Source organism: Protopterus annectens, chromosome 1.part1 (assembly GCF_019279795.1).
Source record: "Protopterus annectens isolate FY-2018-M chromosome 1.part1, PAN1.0, whole genome shotgun sequence".
In the NCBI taxonomy this organism is placed as follows: Eukaryota; Metazoa; Chordata; order Ceratodontiformes; family Protopteridae; genus Protopterus; species Protopterus annectens.
Genome location: NC_056726.1, coordinates 351,418,324 through 351,432,268, shown reverse-complemented (window position 1 = coordinate 351,432,268; position 13,945 = coordinate 351,418,324). Strand labels below are relative to the sequence as shown.

The 13,945-nt window shown below is 39.4% G+C and overlaps 1 protein-coding gene across 1 annotated transcript in view; it reads right to left on the bottom strand.

Annotated features, from left to right (window-relative positions):
* Positions 1–13,945, bottom strand: part of EMC1 (ER membrane protein complex subunit 1) — a 1,424,536-nt gene that overhangs the window by 65,195 nt on the left and 1,345,396 nt on the right. Inside the window, exon 24 of the mRNA XM_044087063.1 lies at positions 13,638–13,767. Coding sequence (XP_043942998.1) covers positions 13,638–13,767 — 130 coding nt within the window. The remainder of the gene's footprint in view (positions 1–13,637; positions 13,768–13,945) is intronic.

Sequence of the window (13,945 nt, the reverse complement as noted above, 5' to 3'; positions counted from 1 at the left end):
GAGACTGGATAAAATATTATTGCCCCCAGCTGAGCATCCACATTGGTCACGAGGTCTTCCAGTAGATGCTATGGTGGTGGTGGCTGCAACTAAGAAGGATTTTGCAGAAGAGAGCCAAACTGTCCATCTGCCCAACAAGGAGTCCCAGTGCCCAACAAAGAGTCCCAGGCGATAGACAGACTAGGGAAGCATGTGTTTGCTTCATCGACCTTCGCTGCAAGGTCTTTGAACTATTTGGCACACCTTACCAGGCTTCAGAGGGATCTTATCAACCAGCTCTCTGAAACCTTGGCAGGAGCTGTTTCTGATGAGGTCCGTGACAATGTGGCCTCTCAGACAGCCACCCTAGAGTCCATTTCCAATGCTTCCATGCGTCTTATTTCTCACGCAAAGGAAGGATCGGCTGGAGCGACAGGCGCAGGTATAGTCACCAGACGACATGCCTGGATGCCCCTTTGTGACTTCGCGGACTCTTTTAAGGCTTCCTTCATGAATGCCCTCATCGAGGCCACTTCTTTATTTGGCCCTAAAGTGAAAGATACGCTGGCAAGGTGCGAACAAGATGGCAAGACCTTGTCTGCCATTGGTGTCAGACAATCCACTCCTCAATGATTCTACTCCAGAAATCAGAGGAGCAGGAGGATGTGGCACAGGAAATCACAGGGCTCTTTCCGGGATGCACGTGCAGAGTTCTCCCCTAGAGACAAAGGAGGAAACTCCAATGGAAGATGTCCTTTCGGGGCAGAGGAGGTCCGCGAAACCGGAGTTCCAGAGATTCCTTCTCTGGCCAACCCTATCAGTGCTCCTGAAGCGTTGTCCGACTGCTCACCTCTGGAAGCAGTCAGGGGTGGTTTATCCTTGTACCCCATTGCCTGGCAAAATATAACCACTGACTCTTGGGTACAACAGATAATATCCAGAGGCTATCGCACCCCCCTTCCATCTTTGTTCAATCTCATCCAGAGTATTACCTGATGTTCCACGCAGTCAAAGGAAAGCAGCAGCACATGAAATCCAAAATCAAAAAAAGAGTCATCCAGATGGTCCCCCAGACCAGATAGGATCCTGTTTTTACTCAAGGTTCTTTTTAGTGCCAAAAAAGACAGGGGACAGGAGACCAATTCTGGATCTCAGCACATTCAATACATTTGTAAAAACAGAGAAATTCTGGATGGTCACGGTTCAGCCTATCCTTCCTCTTCTGGAAGAAGATGACTGGATGTGCTCTGTAGATCTTCAAGATGCGTATTACCACATAAAAATGGACAAATGCTCAAGAAGATACCTCAGCTTCCGCATAGGAGCCAGTCATCATCAATTTTGAGCTCTGCCCTTCGGTCTCTCTACAGCCCCCAGAGTGTTCACCAAATGCATGGCAGTGGTTATCGCTCAGTTGTGATTTCAAGGACTCCAATCATTTCCATATCTAGATGACTAGCTCCTCACCGCCCCCACCAAGTGTCTACAGGAAGAAGCCCTGCACTACACTCTCCTCACAGCACAAAGCCTGGGAATCACTATAGACTGGGAGAAATCCAACACTACCTCAGCTCAATCTTTGGAATTTATAGGGATTCTGTTGGACACGAGAAATTGCACAGCATCCCTTCCGGACCACAGGCTTCAAAGAATAAGGCAACAGGTTCAACCGCTGCTCTATCACAAATCTCCCTCTCGATCTATACTCCAACTCTTCGGGTCAATGGCAGCCTCGATCCCCATTGTTCCTCTAGCCACATTCCACATGAAGCTCCTTCAGTGGCTACTTCTCACTCAGTGGTACCCTCTACAACATCCTTTGTCTTTTCAGATAAGTGTAACTCAGAGATTCAAGCAAGATTTACATGGGTGGACGTCTCAAAATCTCCAACAATGATCTCGCCCCTTCAGCCCCCATCAACCGATAGCCATGGTGACCACGGACACCTCCCTGAGGGGTGGGGCTATGTCAGGGAAACCTCAGTCCAAGGCACCTGGTCGGAGACATAGGCCCTTATGGATATCAATGTCATGGAACTAAGGGCGGTGCTACTAGCGTTGCAAGCATTTCATTCCATCCTTCCATCAGGGACTAATGTGATCCAATCAAACAACATGTCAGTGGTCTTGTACATCAACAAACAAGGGGGCACCAGATCTTACCCATTATGCTGACAGGCCTTGAGAATATGGCAATGGGCAATAGCTTCCAACTGCTTTCTAATTGCAATGCACATTCCAGGGAGCTCCAATGTGATAACGGACAAATTGAGCAGGGACATTCTGCAACCTCACAAGTGGTCCCTCAATCCTATGATAGCGGCAAGAATCTTCAACCGCTAGGGCCAGCCTTGCTGCAACCTATTTGCCTCCCCAACCAACTACAAGTGCAGCAACTATTTTGTCCTCATTTCCCCCCCTCGGGGACAGTCACTGAGAGAAGCTTTAGTCCATGCTTGGCCCTCAGGTCTACTTTATGCTTATCCTCCTCTTCCCCTCATCTCCCAATTTCTGAAGAAAGCACGACAGTTGAAGAGCAACGTGATCCTCATTGCTCCATATTGGCCTCGACAAGTCTGGTTTCCCTTCCTCTGGCCTCACCTGCTAGATCAACCATGGATCCTCAATCCATCCCCAACATTAATCTCTCATCTGCAGGGTCTGACTCACCACAATCCAGCAACCCTGAAACTGACAGGTTGGTTTCTCCACTTCCAGTGATTGCCAGGCATGAAAACCTCTTGTTCCCTGTGCGTAATATTCTTATTGCATCTCATAAATCATCCACCAGACGACTTCTTCTTTTGGCTTTTCCCGGTTAGGGGTCGCCACAGCGGATCACCTCTCCGCTCATGACTGGCAGTGGAGTTTTACGGTGCCAAGTTGCCAGCCTGGTACCCAACCTTCCACAGAAGGCACACACATGCACACACACCTAGGGCCAATTTAGAGTGTCCAATCCACCTACTGCATGTCTTTGGGATGTGGGAGGAAACTGGAGCACCCAGAGGAAACCCATGCAACCACAGGGAGGACATGCAGACTGCGCACAGAAGGCACCCCAACCGAGAATCGAACTGGAAAACCTCTTGCTGTGAGGTGGCAACACTAACCGCTGCACCACCGGGGCTGCCTAAATCGTCCACCAGACTAATCTATCTTAATAAATGGAAAAGGTTCTCTCTATGGGCAGCAAATAAACAATTGGACCCCTTGTCAGCCCCCAGTTTCAGTGGTTTTGGATTACTTATCACATCTTTTCCACTCTGCGGTGTCTGCCTCTACTATTCGTGTGCATTTAGCTACCATCACAAATTTCCACATTGGTTTTCAGGATTCTTCACTTATGTCACACAGACTCTGTAAAACATTCTTGAAGTGGGTTGTCCACCTAAAACTTCCCTTTAGAGAACCGGTACAACCTTGGGATTTGGCATTGGTTCTGCAAGCTCTAACAGCCCCCCCTCCCCTTGAACCTGCATCTACATGTGATGTAAAATATCTCTCTTGGAAAACTTTGTTTCTGATTGCTATTGCGTCGGCCAGACGCCTGTCAGAACTTCAAGCCTTATGCATTAAACCTCCCCATCTTATCTTCCATAAGGATAGGGTATCACTGAGAACTAATTTTTCCTTTTTACCAAAAGTGGTGTCAGAGCAGTCTATCAACCAATCTATTGATCACCCAGTGTTCTTTCCTAACTACTCTAACACGGGAGAGTATTGCCTGCACTCCTTGGATGTTCATAAACAATCACGTTTTTATCTAGACAGAAAAAAATCTACCCGTAAATCAGACCAACTGTTTCTGGCCTTTTCTGGATCTAGACAAGTCATCCTGTCTCAAAAGTTACATTGGCTTCATGGTTGAGAAACTGTATTACCTTTATCTACAACAAAAACAATGTCACTTTGCCTTACAAAGTGAAAGTACATTCTACAAGATTTTATTTATTTATTTGCAGTTGGTTTACCAGGATAGTCCATTGGGCCAAAGTGAACACGTTTTCAATGGAGTCCTGGGGAGAAAAGCTCCATAAACAATCAAGGTTACAATATGACGTAGATTATAAGCTTACATGTGTTACAGAATAGAGAAGACCAAAGACTATTAACATTACTATATGTCATGGACTGAAAATATACAACTGGATTAGACAAGGACAAATATTACAAACAGTCTAGATTAGTGATAAATGAACAGGTATCTATGGCAACTTCAGCAGCTTTCCATGCTAAGGCTTCCCTCAATGATATTTGCTCAGCTGCGACTTGGGCCAAACCTCATACCTTTATTCTTCATTACAAATTGGACTTGGCCTCCAGAGGTAGAGCTTCTTTTGGCTCCATGGTGCTCAGGAATGTCCTTCCATGAGGGCCACCAAGGGGTACAGGTAGCTGGGGACTCTGTCCCATCAGTAAGGAATGAACAAAGATTAACAACATCAGATAAAGAAGTTATGTCTTACCATAACACTCCATCTGTGTTGTTGATCTTCATTCATTTATTACTTCCAACCCTCCATTCCCCATCTAGAGGTTCCTGGTTAATCTCATATACTCCTTTATTGTAGGTCTGTTATGACCAGAGGTAGCCTCAACTTTTACCTTTCAACTTGCAAACTTGATCTGAGGTAACAGGGAGCAGAGCATTCTGGGTAGGACCTTGGCTCAAGAGTTTTTGGCTGATGTGAGCTTGATATTGGGGCGGCTCGGTTCCAAGGATGGAACCGATAACCCATCAGTAATGAATGAATGAAGATCAACAACACAGATGGAATGCTATGGTAAGACATAACTTCTTTTTCCTTACTAACTCTTGAATCATTTCCACTGCTCATTTCTTAAATTCCTCTTTTTAAAAGGTAAGTAAGAAAGCACCAATGTCTCAATTTTACTTAATTATTTTATTTATTTATGAGAGTATTTATTGTTTTTGTTAACCAGGGTAATCTGAATAGGTTGTGGTAGCCCCCTTTCAATGGGGGGCCTGGGAAGAAAATCTCCAGTAACAAAATAAGCAATTTTATACAAGAGAGAAAATATAAAGCTTTAATCTGAATAGGCTGTGGTAGCCCCCTTTCAATGGGGGGCCTGGGAAGAAAATCTCCAGTAACAAAATAAGCAATTTTATACAAGAGAGAAAATATAAAGCTTAAAGTTACAATATGGACATACAATAACTTAAAAACAACTATACTATAACAAATCTACAATCAGAAAAATTATAGAGTCTTTGTATACTAATACAAGACAATATGGAATATACAATGAGATTTAAAATGTCAAATTACAATTTTTCAGTTATGGATAGGCGAAATAAGAAAAGTTGTGTAAGAGATACAAGTAGAAAGCAAACAGTAGGTAAGAAAAAGTCAATAGTATTTACATGTGCCTAAATTATGTCTAAAGGGTCTGAAGTCATACATTGCTCCCATTAGTTTTCTACTCTCACATTGTTGCCGCTCTTCTTCCAGACCATCATGACCTCTCAATACTGGCCTCTGGTTCAAGTGCATGGCATTCCTGATTCTTCTTGTCAGCCTCTGGGCTTTTTTCAGTCACTTGAGCATTTTTCGCTGGAACAATGGAAAAGGTTTCACTGGCAAAGTCTCTATGTGGGCTTTGGTGTTGTTTTTTAAGCATCTTTATTAAAATATTATGTTAAGACATAGATGCACATACATAGAAAAGAAAACAAACCATACTAACATATTTTTCTCTTTACATACATTAAACATTACGTGTTATCTTTCTTTATAACGGTCTTTCAGTCCAGCATTACATATATCACTCAATTCTTGCCTTCCCTTAAACCTCATTCCTCCTCGTTCCATTATTCTGCATGTACTGTTCCCACAAATTCCATTTATTTCTATGTTATTTTATTCCTTCCCTTGTCTAAAGACCCCTTTTACAGTTCTTTTGTCTCTTTTACAATATTTAATACTTCAAATATAGTTTATTTCCATTTTCTGGCAACTGCTTTTTTTTGGCAGCCAACAGAATTAAACTTAATTAGGCCTTACTATGTCTAGGCAATTCAGATCCTCTATCCCACGTTAAAAGAACCACTTCCTTAGTTACAGCCATTTTCTCCCCCAATATTTCTGACAGAGGACTCTGTATGACTTTTTTTTTTTAAGTCTGCAAACATATTACACTCCCAAAAAACATGCTCCCAATTACTTCTTTTTCCCCATCACACCTCCAACATTTGCTATCTACCCGAGGAAAAATTCATTGATATCTGCTTGTGGTATAAAATACTTACAAAAACACTTCCAAACAAAAATATTCCGGCTTTTGGACTTTGCTGCATACTTGGGAACCATACATATGCCCTTTCATTGTACACTTGTAAACTGATTTTCCAGTCTCCCTTCCCAATCCCCTTCAAACTGGGTAATCCCAATCTGCCCTGTTCTACAGGAAGAATTAGATTATCCCACTTGACTCTTGCCATCTTCCCCCCTCCCAGATAAAGTTCTTCAGTTCTTTTTTATTTGCTATCCACAACTTCTCCTATGGTTGATAAACATATGCCTGACCTCTGTATAAGACTAAAGGGAGTAAAAACATTTTGACTGCTTGCATATTACTATCCATATCCATATAACAAAGCTTCCATTTTCTAAGTTTATATTATCTTTTTAGTCTCTTTCCACATATCTTTAGCTGCCACATCAGAATAATTTTTAATCCATACTCCTAAATACTTCATTTTATGATGTCCTCATAAATATGGATATTGCTGAACCAATTTGTGTGGGTACATAATTTACTGCTACTGCCTTTGTTTTAGCTTCATTAATTTTGTATCCAGAAAAGATCTGAAACTGTCGCAAAATGTTCCACAACACTGTAATGTCTCTTTCTGGTTTTGTCAGGTATAAAATAATACGTCTGCAAATAGAGACAGCTTTTCTTGACCACCATACCAATTATATCCTTGAATTTCTGAGTCCCTTATTTTCTTTGCCAGTGGTTCTAAATATAATGCAAACAAAGGGAAAAAAAGGACACCTCTGCCTGGTTCCTCTGCTCAAGCAGAAATTATCAGAGAGGACCACACCCACTTTAATTTTCACCTCCAATTCCTCATATATCCTCCTAAACAACCTTACAATTTTTTCAGGAAATGCAAATGTTTCCAATGACCTGCTCATAAAGTCCCAGCTTACTCTATTAAATGCTTTCTCTGCATCAAGACCCACCAACAACAATGGTATTTTCTTACATTCTGCTTTCCTCTCGATCATTAATGTTCTGTTAATGTTGTCAAATATTTGCCTCCCCTCCACAAAACCACACCAATCTAGATCTATCAAGTTTGGCATTACTTTTGTCATTCTTTTAGCCATTATATACATGAACACTTTATAATTATGCTTTACTACTGAAACAAGACTGTATGAAACTGGGTCTGATGGATCTTTACCTTCTGCAGGTATTACAGCTACCACTGTTTCTTCCAGGATGCTGGTACTCCTCTTCCTTTTAATATACTGTTAAACAAAACCTTCCAGATCCAACAGTTTTTTTCCCTCCTAGCTTCCAAACTTCCACATGAATACCATCTATCCCTGGGGACTTTCCTGTAGATTGGTAATGCATCACAATTTTTATCTCATTTCTTCCTATCCTAACCATTAGTAATTGACCCTCACCTGCCTCTAACTGGCACATTTGATTCTTCCATAAACATTTCCATTTGTGTATTTTCTTGATTTCCATACTTCTCTGCTTTATACAGACTTTTAGAGAATTTCTGAAATATTTCTGATACCTCAAAAGGACCTTGTTACAGGTTCTCTAAGCTTAGCAACAGACCTTTCTACTTTCTGTTGCGGAGTCATTGTGGTAAAAGTTTTTGTACTCTACTATTATCAAAAATAGTCGCTTAACAATCTTTTTAAACTTGTGCATATTACCGAGGTAATCCCTTATTTTCTGCTTAGCATTTTGCAGTTGATCCTCCACTTGTTCTGTGAGACTTCCCCTCTTCTGCAATACTTTTAACATTTGTCAGTCCCTCTAAATAATTCTTGTTACTTAACTGTAGCACCCTTTCTTTTATTTCCACACTATTTTTAAACTCCACCTTAATTTTATCCCTCTCCTTAGCTATATTTTCAAAAGAAATTTCTATACCCTTTAATAGCTCCTGAAAAATCTCCACTACCCATTCCTTAAATTCTTCTCTTTTCAACAAATTGGTGGGGATGCGGCACTGTCTCATTTTTATTTCATTACCATGTATTTTTATTTTAGTTATTATTGGCACATGATCTGAAATAGTTACTTTTTGCGTATCAAGACCTTCAATTAAATGCATGTGTTTCTGTGAAATGTAAATTCTGTCCAGACTACTCCAGTATTTTTATCTTGGAGAATAATATGTAAATTCACTCCAAACTCCTATTACTGAATTCACATCTTCCATGTCAAATATTTTCATAAATTTCTTCAAAAATCTACCATACTTTGTTACACTTTCCTTCTGGGCCCTCCAGACACATCTTGACTGCTGCAAATCACATTCCATTCTCCACATGTAAGTAGTACTCCTTGCCAAAAACTGATTACTTCTCCCAGAATTTTCTTAAGCTCCATTATAGCAGTTTTAGGTGGAATATAAACACATGCCAGTGTAATCCTCCTCCTTGCCAGTAGCCCCTTAGCACTAAAAATCTCCCATTATTATCCTCTTCTATCACTACTGGAGCTCCTCTTGCAATTATATAAGCACTCCTCTTTTCTCTGCACCAGGTATTCCGCTGAATAAACATCAAATTCACATGTTCATTTCTTTCTAAGTGTGTCTCCTGTAAAATAGCTATTTGCACTCTCCATTTTTAATATAGTTCACTGTTCTATCTTTTTTGTATTTATCTGTGAGACCATTGACATTTAAAGACATTATAGAAAACATGATTGTATTAAAAAGATTATTCCCATCTTTTATGTGCAATACATGGTGGTGCTGTGGTAGTGTTGTCGCCTCACACTTAGACGTTGCCCGTTCGATTCTCAGTTAGAGTGTCTTCTGTGTGACGACATGCGTGAATGGGCGTTCCTTCGTTGAAGGTTGTGCTTTAGGCCTGGCAAGCCAGCACGTAAAAATCTACTGCCAATCATTAGCGGACCGGAGTTCCGCTGTGGCGACCCCTAACCGGGAAAAGCCGAAAGACACAAACAAACAAACCTTTTTTGTTAAATGTCTAATTCCAGCTTGTGTGTTACACACATACACTGTTTGGCAGGTTAAACTTTTAAATAGTTGTTTGTTGTCATATCCATTTCAGCCTATGTCATATCTTACAAAACGTTCTGTTTTACTGAGAACCCTCAAAAAACAAACCCCAGTAATCCCCTAAAACCTATTAATTTAATACTAACATAGAAAACTATGTTCATCTTAAAAAATAAAGTCCCCCCCCCCCCCAAACAGGAACAAATGTCCCAAACTGACAACTGCACTCATAGACTTGAGTTAACCTAAAAGTAAGGTAATCCATGCTATGAAGCATGGTGCTGACTGTGCTTCTACTAAGTGCTGTTTTTGTCTTATCATTACAGTTCTCCCAGCTGGGAAAACCCTTGAATACTTTCAGAGAACATTATCCTTCTAGCCAGTTTATCTTTTCCTTTCTTTTTCCCCCAGCCAGTTTTTTTATCAGATTGTCTCCATGGAGACATGAGTACCAGACAACCAATTTTTCATTATCAGATTGTTTCCATGTAGACATGAGGGCCAAATTCAGAACTGCTACTAAGCATACATTCATTTGCTATAAAAAAAATCCACAAAATATTCAATATTCTATTTTTCAATTACTTGCTTTCTCCTGAAATGTGTTACTGAATCAATGTAAGGTCCTTAATCCAGTCATTCACATTAATTTTTCTTTTGTCATCTCTTTTAACCAGGCTTTTTTACATTGCAGTGCCTACATTTCTTAAAAATGAACCAAGAAGAAAGAGATAAGGATTATTTTTATATAAATTTAAATTTGCATATGTCACAAGTGAAATCAATAAAATGTCTTTCAGCTTTTCTCGGTTAGAGGTCATAACTGATCGTCGGTCCACTATTGATTGGCAGTGGAGTTTTACAGTGTCGTTGCCAGCCTGACACCCAATCTTCACAGAAGGCACACACACACACACCTACCTGCATGTCTTTAAAATCCACTCGACCACAAGTAGGATACGCAGACTTCACACAATAAGGCGCTCCAGCCACAAGTGAGAAATCAATAAAGGTGTTTAAAAAAGAAAATAAAGAGCAGGGAGAAAGAAGGGGAAAGAAAAGAAACAGTAGTACCTATTTACAATCCCCATTGCACATAAAAATAACTTAGAAAACTTTCATTTATAGCATGCAAAGAAAACCATACACAAGAAAAATGTTTTCTTTACTTACAGTTAACTTTCTCCCCTCTCTTCTCCTCCCCAAAGCATTTGTCCAAACATTAATGAGATGAAGTAGGGCATATACTTTAGAGTCCCCCACAAGTCCAACAGATTCTGAAAAAGTCAAATATTTCCAGATTTTCTTGTTCTGTCATATTTGACAAATATAATTATTGATAATTACTGCACTGTAATCCCACATTAAGTTACTGGTTTTACTACTGTACATCTCCATCTCCCAAATCCTGTCTCTGCTTCATTTCCAATATACTCTTGATTCTTCTTGTCAACTCTCGTGCTCCCTTCCTTCTCTCCAACATTTTCTATTCAAACAGTGGAAAATGTTTCAAAGGTACAGTCTCTCTGTGGCCTTTATTACCAGAAGAACAAGAAGCAGAAGCTCCTGTTTCACAGCTCACTTTCTGTTGGACAAACTTTTGTATTTCCTCCTTAGCATGTACTTCATCAAAAAATGATTTTGTCCCTTCAGGGAAGAATACCTTGAAGACAGCTGGGTACAGCAGTTTGAATCTCACACCTGCGTCTCAACATTCCCTGAGCAGTGGAATGAATTTACTCTGCCTGGTGTACACTGAGTAATCATTCTCCATAAACATTCTGAAGTCTCCCACTTTTAGTAATTTGGCTTTCTGACACAGTTTTGTCAGAATCAACTCATTTTGCTGGTAGGATTGCATCTTTACTATTAACAGTCTATGTTGCTTTCTCATAGCCAGGTTTGGAGCACACACACGATGTGCACTTTCAACTAAACTCCTGCTGTGGAATACCATTTCAGTTGCTTATTTGTGCTTTCATAAAATTAATGCAGTCTGTTCCTTCCAGCTTCTCTGGTATAGCTGAAAATCTCAGGTTTTCCCTCTGTCCTCTAATGCTGTTATTTTTTGAAAAAAATCTCTTCCTTAACAGTCTCATATTCAGACAACTTTTTCTTCATTTCAAACTCTGACTTTTGCAGCTTTATCACCTCATCTGAATAACTGTTTAAAACTTCTTCCATCTTTTCCAGCCTTTTGTTTTTTGTTTTATTATACTCCATCACTGTTTAATTTATTTTAACCAGATCTTTATGCATTTGTCTTACATCTTCCTGTAGATTACTGGAAGTCATGTCTGAAGGTTGCATTGCTATTTTGCTGAAGAGCTGAAGAACTTTTGCCAGTCAGTGTTTTTTCCTCATTTTTTCTATTTGATCTTTTCCCAGGTGCTCTGTATTTCGTTTTTCATGGCATCCAGGCAGTACACTTACTAGCCAGTTACTGAAATTTACTCAAACAAAAAAGTCTACTGGCCTTCTTTGTCAAGTTTCTGTTTTGATACAGGGGAAACTGGAGTTAAGATATTACTCAATGTGCAGCCATCTTGGAAGTAATGGGTAGACACATCTTGATGAGATTCTGTTTCTTTGGAAAGCTAAAAATATTCCATAAAGCAGTGTGTAATTGCAGCTCACTTCCAAGGAAACAAAATCTCATCAGGGTGTCTGTCCCCATGACAGCATTCAAAGTTACAAAAAATAAATCAATAAATTAAAAACTTAGCAATGATCACTTATTATGCTGCAGGCAAGTTTGGATTGTATAAATCTTCATGAAAAGATAAAAATTATATTTTTTTCAGTTTTTGCTCTGAAGTAATTTTATAAGGACAAAGTGCCCTGTGATGACAGAATTACTTGATAATATTATATCTCTTTCTCTCTCCATTGGCTTACAATAAGAGTATTGTGATTTCCTATTTTTTTTCTTTTAAATTAATTCAGTTATTTTGATTTTTTATTACTGGCCACCTTTCAGACAGCATTTATGAAGCATTATAAAGTTAGGCTCAAAAGAGTAGATGAGATAATTGCTTTTTCAAACTCAGAACTAAAAAGATACTGTATTTTGCCAATGTGTAAGATATTTAACATCTCTGATTACTGGGTTATATTTGGGCTAAGCTGGCTTGTGTTGCAGTCTAACAAATTTTTGTTGACCCTCTAAGTAGAATTAGTGACTTTGATGAAACCATCATTGCCCTTATTCATTGAAGTGGTGCTGTCTAATATTGTATATCATGCAACCATCCATGTATTTAACAGTATGCAATTTTACAAAAAAGAGTGTTTAAAATAATAGTAAAATCAAGTACTGAGAGAAAAACCTAGACAACAGCTCCCCTTGGCTTATTAAAGGAAAGGCTGTATAACCTGTGATGAGAAACACGTGACACAACGGTTGTTTCTTGTTCACTTAAACATGAAAGCTAAACCTGAAATATTTACTCTTATTAAGGCTCAGAGCTATAAGCTCCAAGTCAGACTATGTACTTAAGGTGTGACATTTACCTTCTTAGCTTCATGATTTTATTTAATCCCACTATAATAAGAATCAAAGATTTACCCTAACATTTCTGTTTTCTCATGGTAATATATGCTTGAAATGAATCTACCACCCCCTTGTGTACATGATTTAACAGGTGACCAAGCAATATAAAAAAGAAAGCACAGTATTCCACAAAAAGCCAAAAAAGAAACAAGTTGACCCATAACACAAATGGATAACATATGCATGTGATGCTCTTAGTAATGAACTAAAGGGAAGTAAAAGCATTTTTAGGAAATTAAAATCTGGCCTTTGAGCAGGTGTCCTTTAATCCTACCCATCATGGCCAGTTCTTCTTGTGGCTTGGTCAGTTCCCAAACTCTGGTGACTAGTGCTGCAAAAGGAAGTCTAAGGGATTTTCAGTATCTTCTGATATCTTACAATTGCACTTCAATTAAACTCTCTTCAAAAATGCATAAGAATGACTGGTGGTCTGACCCAGTACAGACAGCACACCACATCTAATCTGTACAGCTCTCTATTACACAGACAGAAACATACATACATATATAAAAAAAGAGGTCAGAATTTTTTAGCAACTGTTTCAGTTTCTAAGTACAAGCAATAATATTTGAAAAAGCATCGTTTTAAAAAGAGTGAAAAATGCGAATGAGCAAGCTGTAGTAACTGTCAGCAGGAAAGCGTAGAAGATAAAGGAAAATGTTTTCATTTTATGGTCTTCCAATTTTGAAAATATAAAGGAAGGGCCAGGTTCATAGTAACTGCTTAGGCATTACCACCAAACAGCATCAACTGGAAGGTAGTTCAAAATATGGTAATCAAACCTGACAAAACCAACCATGAAATTATCACCACTAGTTTCCATGAAGATAAGTCTAGCTGTGTACTTACGAGGCATGTAGACTCCAGTCCAGATGGTGCAGTGTATATTCCACGTATCTGGGATACTGTTTGATTGTAGTTGATGTACCACTCAGGCCTGATAGGCAACTCTGGAGCATATGGGATCAGGTTCTCTTCTCTACAGAAATGGCAACAAAAAGAGGCAGATAAAGCATAATTGTTTTTGTGCTCACCATATATGCTCTATCATACTGATAACTATAAAAGAAGTGTTCATCCTCAGTAACCACCATGACTGTGTATTTCAGGTACTAAAACAGCTTAGTATCAAGAGCCTCATCATAGATTATCCTGCT